Source organism: Tiliqua scincoides, chromosome 9 (assembly GCF_035046505.1).
Source record: "Tiliqua scincoides isolate rTilSci1 chromosome 9, rTilSci1.hap2, whole genome shotgun sequence".
Taxonomy (NCBI): domain Eukaryota; kingdom Metazoa; phylum Chordata; class Lepidosauria; order Squamata; family Scincidae; genus Tiliqua; species Tiliqua scincoides.
Window position 1 is genome coordinate 45,764,395 of NC_089829.1, and position 25,184 is coordinate 45,789,578.

Consider the following 25,184-nt stretch of genomic DNA (forward strand, 5'->3'; position numbering starts at 1 on the left):
CATATACATAGTATTACCCCTGCTAATTGGGTAAGAGGCACTTTTTCAAGTGGGTGCTCCTTTTTTTAGCAGGAGGAGAGTAACTGGCCCACCTCACCCCAGCAGTGTCTGTTCTAGTGGCTGTCTGCTGGTATTCATTTGCATCTTTTTAGATTGTGAGCCCTTTTGGGACAGGGAGCCATTTAGTTATTTGATTTTTCTCTGTAAACCGCTTTGTGAACTTTTAGTTGAAAAGCGGTATATAAATACTGTTGGTTGATTGTTGATTGATAGTAGCTTGTTAAAAGTACAGGTCTGTAACATTTCCCCAAATGCAGTCACATTGTAGCATCAAGTCTAATATATTAAAAATATATTGAAATGAATGGGGACCCACCTGAAATCGGCTCGTGACCCACAGTTTGAGAAACACTGCTCTAGGGTATCCAGGAACAATGTTAAGTTCTCTGGCTCTCTGAAACACAAGCACAAGCAACGGCAAAGCAGCTCTCTGAAGGTACTTGCTGAACAGATTTTCTGGAGGAGGTTCCAGTGTACTGTTCCATCATTATACAAAATGGCAGCTGGAAACTGTGGGCATCAGTACAGGATTACCAAACCTACTCTCTTCCATGCAAAATGCGGCTCCCTTTTTAAAGTCTGGGGACGTTTAAACGATTCTGGAACAGAGATGCGTCCAGTTCTGGTCGCCACATCTCAAAAAGGATATGGTGGAAATGGAAAAGGTGCAAACGAGAGCAACTAAGATGATTGCTGGGCTGGGGCACCTTCCTTATGAGGAAAGGCTACGGCGTTTGGGCCTCTTCAGCCTATGAAAGAGATGCCTGAGGGGGAACATGACTGAGACATACAAAATTATGCACGGGAAGGATAAAGTGGCTAGAGAGATGCTCTTTACACTCTCACATAACACCAGAACCAGGGGACATCCACTAAAACTGAGTGTTGGGAGGGTTAGGACAGACAAAAGAAAATATTTCTTTACTCAGCGTGTGGTCGGTCTGTGGAACTCCTTGCCACAGGATGTGGTGATGGCGTCTGGCCTGGACGCCTTTAAAAGGGGATTGGACAAGTTTCTGGAGGAAAAATCCATTATGGGTTACAAGCCATGATGTGTATGTGCAACCTCCTGATTTTAGAAATGGGTTATGTCAGAATGCCAGATGCAAGGGAGGGCACCAGGATGAGGTCTCTTGTTATCTGGTGTCCTCTCTGGGGCATTTGGTGGGCCGCTGTGAGATACAGGAAGCTGGACTAGATGGGCCTATGGCCTGATCCAGTGGGGCTGTTCTTATGTTGTTAGATATTTCACACTTTCAACTTAACGGTAATATTTGACCAGAAGGAAGGAGCATACTTTGCTAACCTTTGGCCAGTTCCGCTTTCCCCAAGTGACAACAAAGCAGGAGGCCAAGACATTAACTTTAAGCAGATGAGACTCTGCAAAGGTTCTCTTTTGCTCTCTCAGGCAGGAGAAAGGTTATCTGCTACTGGACGCCGCACAGTACAGACTCCAGAAAACCTTTCTGCAGTGATCTTAGTGTGGACACAACTACAGTTAGTATAACCTTGAGCAGCCCAAGGCATCTATAAGAGAAAGCCTTATCATGCAAATTGAAAAGAAATTATGCAAACACAGGCTTTGCCTAATTGTGCTGTTCTGAAAATGGCCAAAGCTAACAGAATTTGAAAATTGTGTTTACATAAGTGCCAAGCTGAAACACTGCATTTGAATAGAGTGATAGAAGTAAAGATTTTTATTCATCATCTTACAAGAACCATAACACACATATTGAGGCCTCTGATGCTCCAAAGTTATATGCTAACTAAGGGCGCAATCCTAGCCCACTTTCCAGCACTGGCATAGCTGTGCCAGTGGGGCATGTGCTGCATTCTGCAGTTGGGGGGCAGTCATGGAGGCCTCCTCGAGGTCAGACAATGTTTGCTCCCTTACCTCAAAGTTGCATTGCCCTTATGTCAGTGCTGGAAAGTGGGTTAGGACTGCGGCCTAACACACACACAATTCTGCAGCAAGTAAATCAAGTTCTCTGCTTATATTTATGCAATATCTTCAGTTTGGGTGTGCTTTTCCGGAACCTGCTATTTGAGTCTTTCTACAATTAAAACGCCTCTCCTCCCTCCCCTACTGCCAGAAGAGTCATATCTCTGCAGACAGAAAGAGATAGCAGTGATTACTTGACATGCAAACACCGTACAAGCCCTACTGACTGAATACTGGAGACTTCTGTAATATTGGACCTGAAAGTTATCAAAAGTGAAGTTATCAAAAGTTATCAAAGCTGTGAAGGTTAGGATATCCCCCTCTCCCCCATATGCAGTTTGATTGTTGCCAGATTCTGCAGAGAGAAATCGGCACAATATTCTGAGCCCAGTCTTGGTTTCACTGAGATGCAAATATGAACTAAGGGACCGGTTTCACCAGGAATCACAGCTGTCTCTACAACTGAAGTTTGCTTCAAGGATCTGGTAGCAGGTGATGGAAAGACGTTTCTCTAAGATCTCAGAAAGTCACTGCCCATCGGAAACAGCACTGGAGACCAGTGACCTACTCGCTAAAGGTAACTTCATATGACTGCGCACCACGTATGGAGATGCTGTAGCCCCAGTGGCAGAGCCCTTGCTTTGCATGCAGAAAGCTCTGGGTCAAATCCCTGACATTTTCACATAGGGCTGGGAAAAGAGCTCCAGTCTGAAACTCAGAAGACTCACAGGGAGTCGAGGTCAACAATACAGCCCTAGGTGAACCAATGGTCTGAAATGGTAAAAGGCGAACTTGTACAATGTTTGTGATAAGGGTCTGGTTCAGCCTTCTGCCAGATCTTCCTTTCCGGTCCAACGGCTCCAACAAGCAGCAGTGCATGCATGAACTTAAAAGGCACAGGGAGTGTAGCTCCTCCTTTCCGGACATGAGGAACTGGCAGGAAGAAAGAAAAGATAAACTTTGCAGGGCAAGCTTTAAGGGCTGAAGTATGTTTGTGCTCCCGTTCCTCAAAAAGAGCTTTCAAACCTGTGACTTGCAGAAATCCCCTGCCACCCTCAAAAGCCATCAGGAAAAAAAAAATGCTGCTCTATGTTCATCCTGCCATAATTGTTCCAGAGTCCCTGAGCTGGAGTCCCGCAGCAGCAGTCACACTCTCTGGGTAAATGTTAACTTTGCAGAGGCCTTGCTGTTCTGGCCTGCCTCAGGCAGAGAGCACAGGCTGTTCCAAGCTTCCTGGAACCCTCTTCGGCCAACCTGCCAAATTAAGTCATCCTGGGGAACAGTACAGGCGAGAGATGCTTCAGAGGGAATCATGCGCCACGGGTGCTCAGGAATGGTGGGTGGGGGGAAGCGTGAGCCTCAATACAGCTGCATTTTCTACATCGTCTTACACCAATAGTGGCACTGAAGGGAGTTACACCAGACCACAAGTCAGGCTGTGACGTTGCCCAGCCAGGCTGGGAGGAAGACAGTGCCAACTTGGAAGCCTAGAAGGAAAGACTGAGGCCTGTGCTATACACTGGGGATGCTCCCAACCTCCTCACGCCTGTTACACATAAGGAATGGGTTGCCTGGTAGCGAAATAGCGATTCCCATGACTTTTATTAGGACGACCTAACATCACCTTGGTCTGGGTCCTGTTGGTTCTCTCAGGAACCAGAGCTGGCTTATCCAGGACCAAAGTGTCACTTGAGGCAGCCCAGTGGCGAGTAGTAGCTGTTGCCACAGCTCCTTCTCTTCTCCTAAGAAGCCCATTACTCCTCTCTACTGCAACATTTCCCTCTCCTTTCTGAATGCAGGGTTGGAGGATGAGAGGAACAGTGGAGGTTGCAGCAGGAGCACCGCCAGGAAAGGTGGGCAGTATTTGGCACACACTTTCAGACACCAGCAGGCCTAGAGCCAGCCCTGCCCAGAACTTGCCACCCTGTCACAAATCTGCCCAAGAACTCCCTTTCACTACCAAAGCTCCTTCTCAGAGTTCCTCCACCATTAGGAACATGAAGGGTAAGCACGAGGGCCCGGGTCTTCTCCTGTGGCCCCCAGGTCACAAAATCTCCCCTCTGACAAGGTGCACCCACCATCCACTTTTACAGGCAGAGAAGCTTGTTCTGCTGCAGCAAACCTTTCAGAAAGTAATGCCTCCATAGCAGTGGTTCTCAAACTTTTAGCACTGGGACCCACTTTTTAAAATGAGAATCTGTCAGGATCCACCAGAAGTGATGTCATGACCAAAAGTGACATCAACCAGCAGGAAAATGTTTAACTACCCTAGACTGCAATCCTATCCACATTTACCCAGGAGTAAGTCCCACTTACTGTCATTGTTAAAAGCATATACACAGGGGCTTGGTAAAAGTACAGGCCTGTGACGTTTCCCCAAATGCAGTCACATACCATGGTAGCATCAAGTCTAATATATTAAAAATAAAATACTGAAATGAATGGGGACCCACCTGAAATTGGTGCGCGACCCACCTAATGGGCCTGGACCCACAGTCTGAGAAAAGCACTGCTCCACAGCATTTAAATTTGCTATTTTAAAGAAGGTTTTTGTTGGTTTGTTTGTAAATTTTACATTTTTGTTTGAATTTGCTCTAGTAAGCAGCCTGTGATGATGTCTTCTGCTACAGGGGCCCAAGGTCAGTGCTTTAGCAATAAATAAAAATGTGTGAATTCAGAAGCCTGGTCACCGGTATTATGAGAACTGGCTGAGCAAGATAACGCTCGCCCTCATTCTATGCTCTCTGGGTTACATCCCCCTTTCATGCTCCCGCAACACTGATATACATTATCATGCCCAGTGCCTGAATTGCACTAGGTGGTTTGTATTGGCACTGGGAGCACGAAGGGATATCCAGAGAGGGGAGCTTTCCCTTCTGGGCCGCAAGGTCACTCATGAGCCAAAAGCCCACCTTCCTTCTGCCAGGCTTCCATCCTCCCTCTTTTCTCCCCCCCCCCCCACTCTAAAGCCTCATTAACCCTGACAGCTGCCTCAGGCCTGGAGGACAGTATTTTGGGAGGTCTTCTGTCTGAACAAGTTAGCTGCTGCCTCAGCATGCGAGCAGCCAAGAATAATCTCTGCCCCACACCTACCCTGGCCCTCCACATTGCTGCTGGCGTGCCTTTTCCAGCTCTGTCTGGTGGGAGGTGTTGCCTGCAGACATTCTGGGAGTTACGTGGGCTCTGCAATGAATGAGCCTCTCCCAACATTCCAAGGCGCTGGGAGCAGAATTCCACAGCAATCAGCAAACCAGGGTGCAAGGGGAGAACCGCCACCAATTACATGTCACTTCTTTCCCCTCTCGCTTGCCCTGAGCATGACCAGACACAGGCAGGCTACATCTGCCTACAGTACAGAAGAACAAAGGCCTCACGTGTGGGCAACTGAACCAGGTGCTTGCCCCACATTTTCAGACATGCAGCCTTGTAACAGGAGCCAAACAGATGACATCACACTGGGAGGGCAGGAACAAGTTCGGCTCCAAACTCCTCTTCTGCTTCTGGAAATCAACTCATACTCTGGCCAACGGGAGATCACCAGACCAGAAGAGGCCAAGGAGATCTCAATGGTTGATAAATCTACCGCAGTGTTTCTCAACCAATAGCGCCAGAGGTACTTGAGGTGGTGTCTGGTGGTACTCGCAGGACCCCTGAGCCTCTGTCACCTGGCAGCGAGAGCAGGAACATGATGCAACAAACAGCAGTGGGAGTCTTGGCTTGGGCAGGAAGAGCTCGAAAGCGTGTTTTTCTACTCTTGAGAAAGCTCTCCTGCCCACCCTGAGCCTCTTACTGTGTTTGTTGTATCACTTCTGGCCTCCCAACCTAGAACTAACTGATGATGACAAATAGGCGGTACTTCAAACAGGTGGACCATGTGAAGCAGTACTGCAGGACAACCCTTGAGAAACACTGACCTACTGTAATGCAGGACCAAGCAGAGGCAAGTTGAAACTGCTGATATGCTGGCCTAGACGGCCATCCATTCTATGCCCCAATCAAACACGTTTCACACAGAGGGCCAAAGTTAGCATTCATGGTGCCTGCTGAGGGCTGCAAGTGACTTCATCAAGCAGATAATGGCCAGAAATAAGTACTTTGCAGCTAAGGAGTTTTTTTGTGAGAAGAAATGAGAGAAGAGAAAATGGGCAAATCTTGATCATATTCTCCAGGGCAGGAGGTCTGATCTAGAGGGTTGAGCCTCCATTTGCCTGAAGATAACATCCACAAGGTCACCAGTTCGAGGCCACCGGCACTGTGCGACTTTGAAGCAGCTGACAAGCTGAAGCTGAGCTATTCCATCTGCTCTGAGCTTGGGAGGATGGAGGCCAGAATGTGAAACCAGATCAGAGAGAAACACCTGAATGTTGTGGTTCTTGAAAGAAAGAACCTTCTTTCATTTGTAAAAATCCCTACGGGGATTTAAATAAGCCTGCCTATGTAAACCGCCTTGAATAAAGTCTTGAATAAAGACCAAGAAAGGCGGTATATAAATACCTGTATTATTATATGAGAGAGCCCAATTTTCAGGCTGGGAGAGGCCAAATATAACGGGGGCTGGATAAATTGCTTCTAGGAGCCACATTCAGTTCAGAGGCCTTATGTTTGACACTCCTGTCCTAATCTAACCTTCCAAGTCAGCACACAATATCCTCTGTCCCTTCAGCTGACCTAAAGGCAACCCAATCTCTCTCACTTCCTCATAGGTAAACAAGGAAAGTGCAAGAAGTTTCTAATAGTTATCATACACTCTGTACTAGCAACTGATTTACAACCCTAACCAGGTAACCTTTACTGGGTGGATTTCCTTTGATCCAGCAGGTCCCTGGTGGTTTAGCATCACCTGTTTATTTACAGGTTAAAGATAACCTGCAATTTGGCACAAGCAAGAATCTAGTACTGAGAATAGAGCTCTGCATTTTGAGGGAGAAGTTAAAATGATGCCACTCCCATGCCTATAATCTGAAGACCAGCACAGGAGGGAAAGTGCTTGCCGCAGGACGTGGTGACGGCATCTGGCCTGGATGCCTTTAAAAGGGGATTGGACAAGTTTCTGGAGGAAAAATCCATTATGGGTTACAAGTCACTAAAATTGAGTGTTGGGCGGGTTAGGACAGACAAAAGAAAATATTTCTTTACTCAGCGTGTGGTTGGTCTGTGGAACTCCTTGCCACAGGATGAGGTGCTGGCGTCTAGCCTAGACACCTTTAAAAGGGGATTGGACAAGTTTCTGGAGGAAAAATCCATTACGGGGTACAAGCCATGATGTGTATGCGCAACCTCCTGATTTTAGAAATGGGTTATGTCAGAATGCCAGATGCAAGGGAAGGCACCAGGATGAGGTCTCTTGTTATCTGGGGTGCTCCCTGGGGCATTTGGTGGGCCGCTGTGAGATACAGGAAGCTGGACTAGATGGGCCTATGGCCTGATCCAGTGGGGCTGTTCTTATGTGCTTCTAAATTCTTTTCCTTTGCATCATTTCTCCCTGCGAGAATGCCTCAAAAGCTCCTTCCCTCCTCTGCTAGTCTTCCATTTCCCATTAAAAAAACAAAACTACAGTGATGCCTCACAAGACGAATGCCTCGCGCAACGAAAAACTCGCAAGGCGAAAGCGTTTTGCAATTTTTTGGTGACTCGCAAAACGAATTTTTCTATGGCCGTGCTTCGCAAGACAAATTTTTTTGCTTTTTTTTGTTTTGTTTTGGTTTGTTTTAAATCGCGCTTCGCAAGACGAAATTTTCGCAATATGACTCGCGGAACGAATTAATTTCGTCTTGCGAGGCATCACTGTATGAGTTGGGTAAAATATTTTTCTACCTGTCCACCATGAAGCTCTGCCCACTCTCATTTTTATCCTCATAACAATCATGCAAGTTGGGCCTGATTGTGAAGTGAAAATGGTCCATGATCACCCAGCAAACATTGTTGCCATGTGAGGATTTGGAGGAAAGTATTCCAGGTCCTGGTCCAACATCCTAACCACCACATCACACCCCCTTTTAAACATCTCATGAACACTCAGAACTTTAGAAAGGGATCAATCATTGGGAAAGGCTTTAGCACCTACAGGAATATTTTGACTTTTCCCTATGAAACAGTTGCCGCAGAGCAGCTTAAGTATTGTATACCAGTGGTTCTCAAACCTTTTAGCACCACGACCCACTTTTTAAAATGACAATCTGTTGGGACCACCAGAAATGATGCCATGAAAGTGACGTCATGGCCCAAAGTGACATCAGCAAGCAGGAAAATTTTTAACATCCACCATATGAATAATTAAATCAAATCAATTGTAATTAAGCAAGCAAATTAAAAGCTTAAATTTAATAATTTAAAATAAAGAATTCTCCTAACCCTCCCAAGCAGTTGCTGATCTGTTTAAAAAAAAATCCCACAGATACCCCAAAGGCTGCAATCCTATCCACACTTACCCGGCAGTAAGCCCCACTGACTATCATGGTTAAAAGCATACAGATAGTAGGCAGTTAAAGGCACAGATATGTAACATTTCCCAAATGCAGTCACATTCCATGATAGCATCCAGTCTAATACATTAAAAATAAAATACATATTTTATATGTAGGACCTCTAGTGGGTTCCAACCCACAGTTTAAGAAACACTGCTGTATACAAACATGTGATTGATTTTCAGAGCACACAGAATGTGGGCTTCTCCTTTGCAGGAATATTCTTTTGCTTTATTCAATGCAGGACACAAATAGCGCTGTGATAAGGAAAGGGTGGTCAACACAGGCAGCAAAAAAATCATTGCAAGTTCCAAAGTCCAAAGCCTCAGAGCATCCCAGCCCAAATTTCAGAATTTCACATATCCAGTACCAAATTCACTTTCCACCAAGCACTTGTCTGTGGCCTTCTTAAGGCAGCATTCCATTGATAAGGACAGCCAACAGTTTTGTTCAGTCTGAACCTCTACTTTTGGTCTCCAAAAGTCCAAAGAGACAACTGAGTATCCGTGCCAAGCATGACGCATTTAGACTGGTGACTACGAAAAGTTCCAAGATTTGTTTGTCTTGCTGCTTGGACCAGATCATAAAGATACGAGAAAAGGAGATTGGCTCTTTTCTTGGCCCCATAGGATTAAATATTAATAACATTGAGAACCTCAAAGAGGAAGAGAGTGCTTTAAGGCAGTATTAGATAAAATGCAGCAAGAACAAATAAACTACCCAACATCAGCAGGAGCACACAGTCACAGGAAGTGGCTTTTAATAATCTCCTGTCTCTTCTGGACGGCAGATGTCCAAACTGAAGGCAGAAGCAGGAAGTTACGTGCCTGGGCCTGTGTCATGGAATAAAATACAGCATCAGGACAAAAAGAATTGTAGAAGTTCCCAAATATCCATGGGAGAAGAAGCAAAGCTGAGCTGAGCTGCTGCAGAAATACTGCAGCGCCAGGGCCCCAGATATTATAATAATAATAATAATAATAATAGGTATTTATATACTGCCTTTCTTGGTCTTTATTCAAGACTTTATTCAAGGCGGTTTACATAGGCAGGCTTTATCTAAATCCCTTATTAAACAGGGATTTTTACAATTTGAAAGAAGGTTCTTTCTTTCAAGAACCACTACATTCAGGTGTTTCATTCCAATCTGGCTTCACATTCTGGCCTCCATCCTCCCACGCTCCGAGCAGAGCATATTCATTCCCACACTTTGACAAGCAGGCAGGAAAAAAACTCCTTGGAAGTTGGTTTCCAACAGGCCTACCTTCCTCCTTGTGCACCTAGCTGCATGCACAAATTGCTTCTCTGGAGCAGCAAGCTATCCAAGTGCAGGCACAGGAGAAGCTGCCCACCCCCTGGAGGCATGCAAGCCTGCCTGCCTCTCCTCCAGACACCAGAAGGAGCTTGAGAAAATCCAGCCACAGCTGCCACTTGTGAAAACCAGACAAAAGCCAGCAGGACCAAGTCACCCAACAACAACCTGAGCTGGGGGGGGGGGGGGAGAAAGAGAGAGAAACAAGCTGCACTTGGCAAGAAAGAGAACATGGAAGATGCTTGCTGAACAAGTTCCTGTCCATCTGCCAACGTGCAGACATTCTGCCAGGATGATGTGCCTTAGATCCAGACAGGTGATTTCCCAGGCAACAATTACGCCACAACCCATAAACTTAGTTATGCTTGTCTTGCCCCCCCCCCCCAATCAAGGAATGCAAGAAGGCACACCGAAGGCTCCCAGGTAGTCACCATTCAGACCAGCTTACTTTAGCAAGGCAGCTGTATCATATATATCCCCAAGACCAAGCTCTGAGACAGGCACCTAATGGAATACATGCAAATACATTCCATAAATATATTAAAAAAAAAAACCTCTAGCACTTTTATTTGGACTTGTTAATAGGATTCACAGTGTCACACAGGAAGCAGGTGTGATGTATTTCAGCAATCAGGTTTTTAAAAATATGAACATTAAATGCAGATCTAGAAAACATGGATCTTTGTGGACTGTTCTTTCAAAAATAAGACAGGAAAAGGCATCCCTCTGGTCTGCCAATTACCAAAGTATCTGTGCTCCCAGTCAGACCAGGACTACAGTGATGACGGAGGCATGCATAATACAGGTTAATACGATGTCATCTTAATGCAAGTCCATCTTGTGTTAACAGTTGGATTGCTGAAAGGTCGTTAAATTTGCTCTCCTCACACAGTACTTTGCTTTTTCCCCTCTCTGCATTTTCATCCTCAGCATCTCAATTTTTTTGTTGTTTGTTTTGCATCAGGCATTCAAGTTCTGCTTTGCTAATCAAGCTGGTTAACGTTACCAAGTAACAGCCTCACTTTCAGATTCATACCCACCACAGTCCCAGCCTTCTGTCTTCACTTCTCTCTCCATTGTTTCTCTTGACATCATCTATACTTCCTCTGTAAGCTGCCTTGAGCACTCTGCCCCCTCCTCGTGGAAAGGGAAAGGCAGGTTAAAATATTGTAAACAAATACGTAACCCATTCAATGGCTCTTTGATATGCATAGTAGAAACCCCCCCCCCCATTTTAGAACCTACTTTATAGGTGAATGGGGTCAGCACATATTTCACACACAACAGTTGTGTCCAACATCTGATCTGGTCTTGAAGTAGACTAAAGAAGCCCAACCAAGGCAGTTTAGAAGAAGGTATGTCATAACCGAAGCCTGAGACTCTAGAACAGGGGTCTCCAAACTTTTCGGCCAGAGGGCCGCATCAAATATCCGGCGCTGTATGGAGGGCCAGAAAAAAATTTAAATGTAAAATTTCAATAAATAAATTAGACATAGAACTTAGATGAGTGAATAAATGAATGAATTGAGCTCATTCATTCAACCTCTCTGGCCCTCAGAACACCCTCCAGACACTATCAGAGCACAGTTCTGGTCATGTTCAGTTGAGCGGGCCAGAGGCTTTCAGGGGACAAGGGCTGGAAAGAGGTCATGGGCCGGAAAGAGGCTTGCTGCGGGCCGCATCTGGCCCCTGGGCCGGGGTTTGGAGACCCCTGCTCTAGAAACTGAAAAACGCTCTGTGCCCCTCCTTATATAGGCAGCCACAGCCAAGAATTCAAGTGCCAAAGAAAACTGAACCACCATCCAGGAAACCTCCCAATGGCACTGGAGGTTCTTGCAAGATATTCGTCCTGCAGCACCAAGTTCTCCTTTGTCCTTTATATAACAGCACTGCAAATGACAAAGGGAAGAGGGGAGAGCAACACTTTCCCAGTTAAATGGCTACTCCATTGACAGATCTGGCCTTGATCCTCTTGTTACAGTATTTAAATTGCACCCTTCACTATGCTTCACATTTGGCCTGAGGCCAGGTGGGCACCTTCAAACCTCTACCTGCCATGACGCTGCTTTTCCTTTCTTACCTTCCAGGCTTGTTCTTCCCTTCCTATAAAATCAGACATTTCTCACTGATGTCCCCAGGCGGCAGCAGGTGCGCCAAAGGACAACTGTCAACTTTCTGAACAGTAAGACTCCTCTCTACAAAGCACAGCCCCAGGCACCTGCAAATGGCAAGGTCAGCTCTGCCACGCACACCCAAAAGCAGCACAGCCTACCTCAGGGAATGTGTAGGAATTCTGGAGAGTTCAGCAATCCTGCCACTTGAGACAATTAAGTTTAAGTCATCAGAAATTATTTAGTGAGGTACAAATCTTTAGCTCACTCCACCTTACTAAACCAAGACTTGTGCCTTGCCTCTAGCTGTTGGGAGGTGCACATAACATGAAATCAGATGAGAGTAATTAGTTCCCCAACGACAGAGAGAACACCTCTGTTTTGGTACATCTTTAAAATGGAGACATTTTTCATTAGCTCACACCTAAAAAGTCATTTTTCCCCCCAAAAAGTTTCAAGAGTGGGAAGTTGGTCAAGGTGGTTTAAGGACACTTATGTAAACTGACTTGCTTACTGAAGCAATTTAATCAGCTTTCAGAGAGAGAATGTAGAATCAGACCTCTTTAAAAAAAATTTAAAAAACAAAGACGTAGTGGCCATGTAAACCCCAAAGTCACGTTGTTGAAGGACTACCTTTGCTAGGACCAACCGAAATAATGCAAAATCTTGAGAGGTGACCTTCAGAATTCACAAAGCCCTTAATCAGGCTAAATGGTAGGAAAACAAAACAAAAAAAATGGAGAAGGGAGGTGAAATGGCCCCCTAAAAGTTTGTTCTTAAAATCAAGTCAGGAGAATTTATGCAAACTCATTTTTACTGGCCATGCTAAACATGATCTTAAGCTGCACCCAGGGCATCTGGGGTGAAGAAGAGCAAATAATGGCTGCACCCCATTGTTCAGAAAGTATAAAATCTAGCAGATTACCCTGTTCACTGTCTCCAGCCCAAACCCACACACTGAGCCAAGAACCTTAAACACTGAACAGTCACCCATCCAAATTATACTCTGGATTTTCTATTTGTGGGCCACAAGCAAGGGAAGGCGGACAGAGATGCTCTGGCGCAAAGATTCCTGTAACAAATGAACATGTTTAGCGAGCATGCCACAGTGGCTTAACGAGCAATACCTTACTTTCATCACAACAAATATTTCTTTTAAATATGCAGCTACCCTTGTGTGGGGGGGGGGGGGGGGGAAGTAGGAGAATACCTTTATTCCCCCAAGCAATAGTAAATCCACCTTGAATTCGAAGAATAATCCGGCCATGAGAAATTCCTTTTCATTTTCTGTTTACTGATTGCAGACATAACAAAGACTAGGTGGAAACATCCATGTTTGTTTGCTTTATTGAATAGATTTATCATCTTGCCCTTTCAATATGAAAGTGCTCTCAGGGTGACTCCTATGCTCCAAAAAATCCACACACACAACACCACAGCAGGAAAAAAAAGAGTGATTAAAACCTGCTGAAAAACCTGCATCCACAGTAAGTTTGTTGCAGCAAAAGCAGCAAAGAACCTTGTGATGCCTTAATAACTAACCATTTTATTTCAGCACGAGCTTTTGTGTTCTAGAGACAAGGCCACTTCATTGAAGTGGCTGAAATAAACTGTGTGTCACTGTGGCATTAATAAGGCTCTTTGTTGTCTCAAAAGTGTAGTGGATTAAAAAGACAAGGGTGGGTAAAAGGATTTTAAATGTGGGGGGGGGAGGGAATAAAGAGACCTTCATATAGCAGTAGAATGACATCTAAGTAGGCACCAGGTGAGTGTCCTCAGGGAGAGCATTCCACAGATTTCCGCAAGGAAAGAATGCTTGCTTGCTCTCTCCAGTTGCCAACCCTAGAAGGCAGGAGCACCAGGAGACACTGACCAGGAATAGCGGCGTTCCCAGAGGGGGGGCACAGTGCTATGTTTTGCAGGGTGCCTCAATGTGCCATGTAAGCTGCCCCTCTCCAATGCCTTCAGAGCCATTCTGGGTGGCAAGAGTAACACAACATAAGAACATAAGAACAGCCCCATTAGATCAGGCCATAGGCCCATCTAGTCCAGCTTCCTGTATCTCACAGCAGCCCACCAAATGCCCCAGGGAGCACACCAGATAACAAGAGACCTGCAAGGCATTCTGGGAATTGTAGTTTAAGAACATAAGAACAGCTCCACTGGATCAGGCCATAGACCCAGCTAGTCCAGCTTCCTGTATCTCACAGCGGCCCACCAAATGCCCCAGGGAGCACACCAGATAACAAGAGACCGCATCCTGGTGCCCTCCCCTGCATCTGGCATTCTGACTTAACCCATTCCTAAAATCAGGAGGTTGCGCATACACATCATGGCTTGTACCCCATAATGGATTTTTCCTCCAGAAACTTGCCCAATCCCCTTTTAAAGGCGTCTAGGCTAGACGCCAGCACCACATCCTGTGGCAAGGAGTTCCACAGACCAACCACAGGCTGAGTAAATAAATATTTTCTTTTGTTTGTTCTAACTCTCCCAACACTCAATTTTAGTGGATGTCCCCTGGTTCTGGTGTTATGTGAGAGTGTAAAGAGCATCTCCCTATCCACTCTGTCCATTCCCTGCATAATTTTGTATGTCTCAATCATGTCCCCCCTCAAGCGTCTCTTTTCCAGGCTGAAGAGGCCCAACAGGCCTGGAATGGCTTTTCTAGGCCTGGAATGGCTCCAACAGCAAGGGAGAAGTGCAGCTTACATGGCATATCGAGGCGCTCTGCAAAACATAACGCTGTGCCCCCCCCTCTGGGAACACCACTGACCAGAAGTGCCCAGGAAGGCAGTTCAGCATGCAGGGAAGAGGTTCCCAAAGTTGCCATCTTGGATCTCATGAGATCGAGAAATCTGGGTGTCTCCATCTTGGATCCAACAAGAGTTTGAGAGATCCAAGATGGTGGGAAGAAGAGGTTGCAGAACTACTGTGACCCCAGCAAGTTAAGGAATCACTGATGAAGGGTATGGGAGGGAGAAGGAAGTTAGCCTAGTATTTCTATGCCCAACAGTACAGCTGTGCAACCTTGTGCTGCACCAAGAGCTGGTGTGGCATAGGGGCTGAGAGACTGACCTTGCAAACCGAGATTTTCCCAGTTCAAATCTGGCCTGTGCCACGAATACGTTTGGTGGCTTCAAGCAAGCCACTACCTCTCAGTCTTCCCTGTCTTCAATGCAAGGGTACTACCAATTACTCTGCAGGGCTGTTGAAAGGATGACTCAGAAAGCGAACACAATGTATTAGTCCTGGGTCAAACACATTCTAATACTATATTGCTCCTCCTTCTCCATGTGTGTAGAGATCCATACCTACCACTAGGTTCTGTTCTCAGGCTGTAAGTCTATCACCTCTTTCCCACTTCCATCACATATTCTCTAAACATACATTTGGAAAAAAGGCCACTTCAGCTTAACGAGCTGTTTATGGGTCAAACAGAGGGGCATGTAGGAGCATGGCTGAAGAAGCACCATGAGCCTCACCCACCCACTTCTGAACAGCTTGCTCCTAAAAATACTGTAGGTTGAGGGTCCCCCTCCGCACTTTTCCACAGAGGTTCACCACAGAGTGAATAGTCACCTCCTTTTGAGAAAGCCAACTTGTGGGATAGCCTCACAGAACCATCAAACAGAACCCTCTTTGCAAGGAAAAATACATTCTGATTATGGACTGCATGAACAATGCAATATTAATGCACTTTCCCCTGAATAACTGCCATGCCAAACACTTAATTACATTTTTCCTTTGGTTAACAGTGACCTCAGCAAACTGCAACAGAGGCGGGGAGTCAAGCTAGATGCTACATGGGAAGTGTATGAGTCACGCCTGGCATTTTATTTAGCATCATTGGAGGCAGCTACCAAGAGTCAAGAAAGTGGGAAGGGGGGCTGCTGAGGCTGGTCTTGATATTTGCCCTCTCAGCTGGCACTTCAAGCTGCTTTTCTCACATGAGAGAGGCAAGATATAAGAACCACGCATAGGGGCCCATGGCCAGATTTCGTGGCTTGCTGGGCATCAGGCACTTCAGTTATTCTTAAAATTAAGAAGCTCCTAAGTAAATGGAGAAGATACCAATTTGTTTTTATTTGCTTGCGAACAGGATGAATACATATACAGAGACTGATAGATCCCGTGTGCGCAAGGGTATTGTCTTCTGTGACAGGAATAAATCAAGCATGCAAGATCAAGTATCAAAGTCACAAAGGAAGCTACAGACCACAATAAAACATTGTATTTTATAATATTTACATTCTTCAATATTGTACGCTACAAACACAATAGTGTGTTCAGAGGCTGAACTAGCAGAGGGGCATACCGATTCTCTTCCTATTCTCTCCATCTGGGTGAGAAAACAAGCATGCACTTGTGCAAAAAAATTGAGAAGGGAATTTTGTCCCCCGATTCTTGGAAAAACACAACTAAGTCAGCCATTTTCAACCACTGTGCCGTGGCACACTGGTGTGCCGCGAATGGTCTGCAGGTGTGCTGCGGGAGTTTGGGGTAGGGTCATTTATTAATAGGGCTTTTGGCGGATGCAGACCCCCCACCAACAGCACGGTGTGCCTTGTCCATTGTCAAAAAACTGATGGTGTGCCTTGACAATTTTAGTCCCTTGTCAGTGTGCCATGAGACAAAAAAGGCTGAAAACCACTGTTCTAAGTCAACATGAGAAAAGATTCAGAGTCCCTGCATCTTTTTTGCCAACAAATAGAAAAGCAGCTGGAGGTGGATTTTGACTGGACAAAAAGTAGGAAGGAAAACAAGTAATGCTGCTATTCTTCTACTTTCATTTCTCAAACTGGGGGTAGGGAACCTACTAAGTGGGTCACAAGCCAATTTCTGGTGGGTCCCCATTCATTCCAATATTTTATTTTAATATATTAGACTTGATGCTACCATTTGGGGAAATGTTACAGATCTGTACTTTAACAGATTATTACATATATGCTTTTAACAATGATAGTTAAAGGGACTTACTCCTGGGTAAGCATGGGTAGGATTGCAGCCTAGGATTGTTAAAAAATTTATTGCTCGATGATGTCACTTCAATCATGGCATCACTTCCAGTGGGTCCTAATAGATTCTGATTCCAAAAAGTGTGTCCCAGTGCTAACAGTTTGAGAACCACTGATTTACAGCATCCATGCATGCGTCTCAATTATTTAAAAAAATGTTCGGAGAGCAATTAATTGGTGCACAGCTCGAGTTGTCAAGTTGTCCCAAACCTCAAATTTTTCCCTTTTCAAGGTCAGCCTTGAACAGGCTCTTGGTTATGTCCCTGCTCTTCTGCTGCTTAAATGTGTTACTCAACTCTATGTTAAAAAGGGTAAGGTATGGGAAGTTCACCTTTAGGCGCTTTTCCATGCACTCTCTTTCATCCAACCCCAGCAAAACAGTCAGCCCTGGATCAAAAGTCACAGCAGGCAGGAAAGGCAAGGCGCAGGAGGCTTTTCATCTGAAAATTACACCCTGCTAACCTCTTCAGCTAAATGCGCAGGCTGTGAAACCCACACTGCAAATTACACAAATAATGCAACAAGCTGCAGGCAGAAGCGGGCAGTCGGCTGGCAAATCACAGCCAACTGGCAAGCAGACAGCGCACTCGGGAACTGGAAATTTAATCAGGCATTTGCAGAGAGTGGCTACTCAGCTGTGAAATGGAAAATGAAGATTACCTGGTAGGACCAACGTGGCTCCCACCCACAACATCACAGAACAGAGCTGGAGATGGGGGGGAGAATCCCCACAAAGTAGGTCACAAATCTTCTATTATGTATCTCTCCACCTCCCAGATCTCACTAACCCATGTGCTAGTCGTCCTCAGCCACCAGTCCAGACCTCCAAGTTCTTCCCAACTCATTTTTTGCTGGGAGCACAGCCTCTGGTCTCCCCATTTCCTAGTACAGTTGGAAGAAAAGCTGCAGGCATACATGCACCCTTCAGCCATCAACCCAGACTAAAGGATTAGTCCCACAATCTCAGATTTCAGGATTGGCCCAGCAATACGCAACACAATAAGAAAAGAGAGCCTCTGAACATGTGCAAAATGCTATTTACAGTGGTGGAAAAGAAAGGCACTTACTCAGATACATTCTACAGCGCAGGAAGTGACTTTCAGTTGCCCCCCACACACACACCCCTCTTTAGAAGCACTGCCCCACCAGAACTTTGAGGCAAGCAGAAGTTCCACCCCATGGGTGGCAAGTGGATGAGCAACAATGACTGCCACTGCTGCACATGGTTTTTATGCGCAGCCCTCAACTGTGCCAACAATACTGGTCTGGAGACCAGACCATCCCTCCCCCCACTATGGAGATCAGAGGAGAGAGACCACTGGGGAGGTGGGGAGAGGGGAAGATGCCACTCACAGTTCACAAAGAACTTTGGAGCACATTTTTCAAGCAGGATCTGGGTGTGATGAGACCACTGTTGGGCCACCCACTTTGGAGGACATCCTCCCAGAAAGGCCTCCCATCAGCAGTGACCCAAGAGAGCTGGAACTGGAGACAGGAGCCCCTTTAATATTCTTAAGGGATCAGGACAGGAGATCCCCTTGTGCCACCTTCTTCTGGGGAGTCAAGAGGCACCCACTCCAGCGCTCAGCCAGGAGTCCCAAATGTTTCCCAGGCTGGGGGGACGACAGCCTTTCCCATTGAGGGGAAACTGGGAGAGGAAAGAGAGAAGCAGTGGCGTAGCCAGAGGGGGGCAAAGCGCTAAGTTTTGCAGGGCGACTCACCAGCCCTCCCCCTCGGAACCATTCCAGGCAGGGGAAGCAAAGGGAGGTTATGCTCCTGGGGCCCGATCCTGAGCCTCACCACAGCGTGCAAGGGACCCCTCCCCTTCCCCTTCAGAGCCATCCGGGGGCGTGGGAGCAAAACAGAGGCTACGCTTTGGGGGCCCGATCCTGAGCACATACGGTCCTGGGACCTGATCCTGAACCTCAATGCAGCATGCAAGGGGCCCTTCCCCCTCCCCCTCGGAGCCACTCCCGGCGGGGGGAGCGTTCCCCGCCCGGAATGGCTCCGAAGGGGAGGGGGGAGTGGTGGGGCTCCTTGCAAAACTTAGTGCTTTGCCCCCCTCTAGCTACGCCACCGCGGAGAAGCGCCCTGCCGAGCCGAGGGAAAGCCCCGCATCCCGCCCCAGCGCATCCCTCCCCGGCCAAGGCGGCGCCGGAGAAGCCAGGAGCGCCCCGCGCCCTCCGGCCTCTCTTGGGCAGCTCCCCGGAGCGCGAGCGGCGCCAGGCTGGCTGGGGGGCTCTGCGCGGCCCCGATCCCGCACTTACATGGCTGTGCCGGTCCTCGGAGCTCGCCCGCCCGCCCCGACCCACTCTCGCCAGCGCCAGCTGGCCAGGCGCCCCGAGCCGCCCACCGAGGCGCACGGAGCAGCAGGACGGGGAGGAGCCGAGCGGGAGCCAGCGCCGGGCGGAGCGCGGGGTGGAGCGTCTGCCGCCGGAGCTGCAGGCCCCCGGGACGCCCTCCGCCCCTGCCCAGCTCAGCCTCGCGCCCACCCCAGGACCCGGGCAGAGGGTCGCCCCTGCTCTCCTGAGACCTTTCAGACGTGACCCTCGACTGTGGGTGCGCCCGACACGTGTTGAGTCATCCCGCACATCGACACGTCTCAACAGGTCCTGGGAAAGCCGGGAGGGGGTGGGCGAGAAACCCCTGAACTTGGTTGGACGCACGTGCGACTGTCCAGTCCTCTTTGCAAGGGAGATTTACTTCCGAGTAAATATAGGCGTCACCTCCAATCAGTCCTTTACCCGCACCTGTTATTCCAGGTTAAGCCATTTTTGCCCAACGTTGTGTATACGCAACAGGGATCAAATGTGTACACCTGTGGGCCAGGCAGAAATGGGTTAAAAATCCATGAACATCTATTCCTTTTTTCTTTTTTTTTAATTCCCCCTGGTTGTCGAATATCCAACTAACAGCACAATTCTATGCATATCTACTCAGAAGTAAATCTCCTTATGTTCAGCAGAGCTAACTCCCAGGAAAGTGTGTAGTTCTCAAACCTTGAGAAAGTGGTACTCAAACTTTTAGCACCAGGACCCACTTTTTAGAATAAGAATCTGTCAGGACTCACTGGAAGTGAAGTCATGACTGGAAGTGACATCCTCAAGCAGGAAAATGTTGTTACAAAAATCCTTATGTAACAATCCTAGGCTGTGATCCTACCCATGCTTACCTAGGAGTAAGTCCAATTTACTATCATTGTTAAAAGCATATAACCTAATCCTAGCCTGTTAAAGTACAGGTCTGTAACATTTCCCCAAATGCAGTCACATAGCTTGGGAGCATCAAGACTAAAGTTTTAAAAATAAAATATTGATATAAATGGGGACCCACCTGAAATTGGCATGCAACCCACCTAGTGGGTCCCAATCCACCGTTTGAGTAACACTGGACTGTATAGGATTGCAGCCTTGCTCTTGTCCACTTTGTGTTTCCAGTACCAACAATCACACGTGCACACAGTGGTAGTGCCAGATACGAAGTGAGACAGAGTGCCTTTGACCACTGTATAGAAGTAGGGGAATTTGGGCAGGTGCAGCTTTTTAAACCCTTCCAGGTTGAGCTGCACCTGTCCAAATTCCCCCCCCCCCTTCCTTATGGTGGTCAAAGGTAAAGGCACTCCGTTCCACCTTTTTGTGGGCCCAATCTTATTCAACTTTCCAGTGCTGGTGCAACTGCAATGCAGCCTTGAGGCAAGGAAACAAATGTTCCCTTAACTTGTGGAGGTCTCCATAAGTATCCTCCCACCACAGGATGTAGCACACACCCCATTGGCACAGCTACACCAGGGCTGGAAAGTTGGATAGAATTTGGTCCTGTACCCTGTAACCCTACAAAAGAGGTTCCTCAAGTGCTCTGAGTGTTACTTGCAAAAACGCCTAGTTGTCTTGTTTTGCTATCCTGGTAGAGATGGGCTCCTTTTCATAGACAGAATGCAATACACTATAAAGAAAGTCAATTGCTCAGCTACCTTGAAGAGGATTAAAAAAAATTTTTTTTAAAGCCTAACTAATGCTCAAATGCTAACTGATGCTCAGGCCATTCCTTATGGCTAGGTATGGAAAAACTTGCAGCACGCAGCAGAAGGGCAAACATTTTTACAGGCTGGGGCAACAGGAGACAGGTCTAAGAGCGACCCTAGAACTAAATGCTTTCTTTGCTTTAATTCAGCTCCCAAAGACCACTCAGAGATGGCAAGCTTTCCAGTGTTAAAATCCAGGATGTAACGGTCTTCTGATGCCTGCCAGCCAGTGTGCCAGCCCTGGAAAGCTGGCTCTTTGAAGAGCCTGAGCCCAAGTGAGTTAGTAAGGTTTTCCCCTATGAGGGATAAACGCACACCTCTCTCATCCTTGCGCGCCTCTATTTATAGCACAAGCCTCCAAGGGCTTGGCTTTGTTGTTCTTGCAGTATTTGCAGCTACAGTTTCCATGTTTCCACCTTCCTCCAATCCGCAGGTCTCCCAGGCAAGGGCTGAAAGAAGGCAGCTGCTCTCATTGGACGGCAGCCCAGTAGGGGCCTGGCTTGATCAGTTCCTTATAACGCAGAGGGTAGGATTTGTGTCTGTGTTTAATTGTGATGGACAGCAGCTGTCCAACTATTGAGTACTAAGCGCATTGGTATGGAGCGAGAGCACAAAGAGGCTCATTGTGAGCCTCTGGGCAGATCATTTGTCCGGAATTTATGGCCCAGCTACGGAGGGCAAGAATTGCCAAGGTCAAGTACCCAAGGAGGGCTACCCGCCTGGGTCACACCTACGTGCTTTTTCTGCAGGCTGATTGCAGGCCATGGCTAAGAAGGAGGTGCTCTCATAAAGCCCAGTGTCGTGGGATGGGAAGAAAGTAGCAGTTGTGAACCCAACAACTGGCTGCTGGTTTAGTATCCTGAGTGCCACAGAGGCCAACTCTGGGAAGCTCAGGAGTGGAACAAGTAGCAAGGCGAGGCTACTGGTAAGGGAGTCATTTGGCATGAGGACTGGCATTCGCCTTGAGTCTCTCCAACCCTAGACGGTGACAACAAGAACGTTGAATCTTATGCCTCCAAACCTCAAGGGTAGCATATAGCAAAACTAGCTATCAGCTTATCAGCTACACTACTATTGTATATAGAACTATACAACTGTACTTGTCCTCTATGAATATCCCTTTTGAAGCCATGTAGGTTAGTGGCCGTTAGTCTCTTCTTGTGGCAGTGGATTCCATAGATTAAATTATTCATTGTGTGAAGAAATACTTCCTTTTGTCTGTTGTGAATCTCCCACAAGTCTGTTCCATTATACAACCCTGGATTCTAGTTTTATGGAGGAGAAATCTTTCCACTTGGCTTTCTCCACAATTACAGACCTCTATCATGTTGTCCCCTCCTTAGTCGCCTTTTGTTCTCAGTTGAAATGCCCTAAGTGTATTTGCTAGAACAGAGGTGTCCAAACCCTGGCCTGGGGGCCACTTTCAGCCCTCAGGGACTCCCAATCCAGCCCTCAGGGAGCCCCCTGTCTCCAATGAGCCTCTGGCCCTCCAGAGACTTGCTGGAGCCTGTGCCAGGCCCTACGCAACTGCTCTCAACAGGAGGGCAACTGTTCAACCCCTTGCGTGAGTTGTGGGATGAGGGCTCCCTCCACTGCTTGCTATTTCCCATCTGTGATGCAGCAGCGGCAGCGATGGAAAGGCCAGCCTTGCTTTGTGCAAGACCTTTTATAGGCCTAGAGTGATTGCAAGCCCTTCATTCATTCATATAAGTTCCATCTCTAATATATTCATTTATGCAGATTTATTCAAATTTGAAATGTAAATTTTTCCCAACCCCCAACACAGTGTCAGAGAGATGATGTGGCCCTCCTGCCAAAACATTTGGACACCCCTGCTCTAGAAGAATGTCCTTGTTAGAGTTTTTGGAGTGGGCATCCTACGTGCTCTACCTGTCCTGCTTTACTAAAGACAGTCCCTTTTTTCTGATACCCATCCCTGATAAAACACTGTCCCTACTTTCTTTTTGGAAATGCTTTTATAAAATTTTGTTTGGGTAAGTTGTTGGGCTTCTTCAGGGGTCAGCTCCCCCACTAGGGTCATTAGCAGCTAAATATCTGACTACCATTTGAATCTGGTTGCACCTTGCTGGAATGTATATGCACATCAACACGCAAAAACTAAGATGCCCTATAGCTGGGTCACATGCTGGTGAAACTATTGCACATTGTTGATAAGGGGAATTCTGGGACAATCATCCATGTTTTTCTAGCATATCTTTAACCTCAGAACAAACACCTTTTGCCTTTTAAAGCAGTGTGGGACAAGCAATTGCAGAGTAAATCAATACTGTGAAGCCTTCAGTGATGTGTTTTATGGGAGGAGGGGAGCCTTGGCAACCTTTGATAATAAGCATTGTGCAGCAAACATTTTTGTCTGGGAAATGGTGGAGAGAATGGCAGTGATTAATAACCCACTGGGAAGCAACACTCTTTACTGTGTGCTATTAGCATGCCCTATTAGTGGGCTTCTGTGATGATGGAGCTGTCCTTGCTCCCTTTGTTTTTCCCATTTACATCCCTAAAGAGAAGGGAGAGCTTCTTTCACAGACTCTGAAATTAGTGCCATTGCAGAAAGACTACATAGCCAGGCAAAGTGGTCCTTTGTGGATGTCTTGTCTACTTCCCTTGGGTCCAGTCAGGATAATAGACTTCATTCGACAGCCCGCTTGCTGAGATTTGCATGCACCCGCTGAATGGGTATCCAGGCATACCTGACAAGGTCAAAGAGCAGGTAGGAATGCCCAGGTGGTCGTAAACTATCCAGTTGGATGGACCAGTGACATATGCAGAGCTAGGTTTCTTAAGATTGTCCCAAAAATGCTTGTGCATGCATTGTGGCTTGGTTCTTACACACTTTTGTGTGTGTGATCAGGTTTTCACTACTGTAGTGTAACAGCGTCTGGAAGCCTGTGATCCTAATACATACAGCCAGGGACCACTAAGATAATTGCCTTGCCAACCTGTATTCAGAGGCATACAGCCTCTCTCTCTCTCTCTCTCTCTCTCTCTCTCTCTCTCTCTCTCACACACACACACACACACACACAGAGAGAGAGAGAGCGAGAGAGCGAGAGAGCGAGAGCAAGAGCAGAATGAAAACAAATTCCAGTGAGACCTATATTGGCAACCTTCAGTCTCGAAAGACTCTGGTATCGCGCTCTGAATGGTGGTTCTGGAACAGCGTCTAGTGTGGCTGAAAAGGCCAATCCGGGAGTGACAATCCCTTCCACACCAGGAGCAAGTGCAGTCTGTCCCTGGTCTGTCTCCCTGGCTATGGGCCTTCCTTCTTTGCCTCTTTGCCTCAGACTGTTGGCCAAGTGTCTCTTCAAACTGGGAAAGGCCATGCTGCACAGCCTGCCTCCAAGCAGGCTGCTCAGAGGCCAGGGTTTCTCACTTGTTGAGGTCCATTCCTAAGGCCTTCAGATCCCTCTTGCAGATGTCCTTGTATCGCAGCTGTGGTCTACCTGTAGGGTGCTTTCCTTGCACGGGTTCTCCATAAAGGAGATCCTTTGGGATCTGGCCATCATCCATTCTCACGACATGACCGAGCCAACGCAGGCGTCTCTGTTTCAACAGTGCATACATGCTAGGGATTCCAGCACGTTCCAGGACTGTGTTGTTAGGAACTTTGTCCTGCCAGGTGATGCCGAGAATGCGTCGGAGGCAGCGCACGTGGAAAGCGTTCAGTTTCCTCTCCTGTTGTGAGCGGAGAGTCCATGACTCGCTGCAGTACAGAAGTGTACTCAGGACGCAAGCTCTGTAGACCTGGATCTTGGTATGTTCCGTCAGCTTCTTGTTGGACCAGACTCTCTTTGTGAGTCTGGAAAACATAGTAGCTGCTTTACCGACGCGTTTGTTTAGCTCGGTATCGAGAGAAAGTGTCGGAGATCGTTGAGCCAAGGTACACAAAGTCATGGACAACCTCCAGTTCATGCGCAGAGATTGTAATGCAGGGAGGTGAGACCACTCATCTAGATATGGAGGAGATGGCAGAGGTACCACTGGGTAAAAGGGGGTGGCACTGCTATGCCCCTCAGGAGGCTTTGGGCCAACCCGGATTAGGAGACCAGGTGTACTTCTTTAGGAAGGCCATTCCATAGCTTGGGTGGTACAGCCAAGAAGAACCTGTCACTTGCAGACACCTGCCACACCTCAAGCAGCAGAGGAACACAAAGGAGGCCCTCTATAGAGGAGCAAAGGTCATGGACAGGTTCATCTAGAAGGCACTTCTTCAAATACCTTGGTGCCAGGGATTT

The 25,184-nt window shown here is 47.1% G+C and overlaps 1 protein-coding gene across 3 annotated transcripts in view; it reads right to left on the minus strand.

The window, feature by feature from the left end:
- Positions 1 to 25,184, minus strand: part of RIPOR1 (RHO family interacting cell polarization regulator 1) — a 115,271-nt gene that overhangs the window by 76,904 nt on the left and 13,183 nt on the right. The window contains exon 1 of one of the 3 annotated variants that reach the window (XM_066636794.1): positions 19,175 to 19,281. The exons of 1 other annotated variant lie outside the window; for it this stretch is intronic. Coding sequence is in view for 1 of the 2 variants with exons in the window: in XM_066636789.1 (XP_066492886.1) it covers positions 17,696 to 17,699 (4 nt within the window). In the remaining variant the exon portion in view is untranslated. Of the gene's footprint in view, positions 1 to 17,695; positions 17,715 to 19,174; positions 19,282 to 25,184 lie in introns of those variants that run through there. One more of the 3 variants, XM_066636789.1, reaches the window with a different exon arrangement.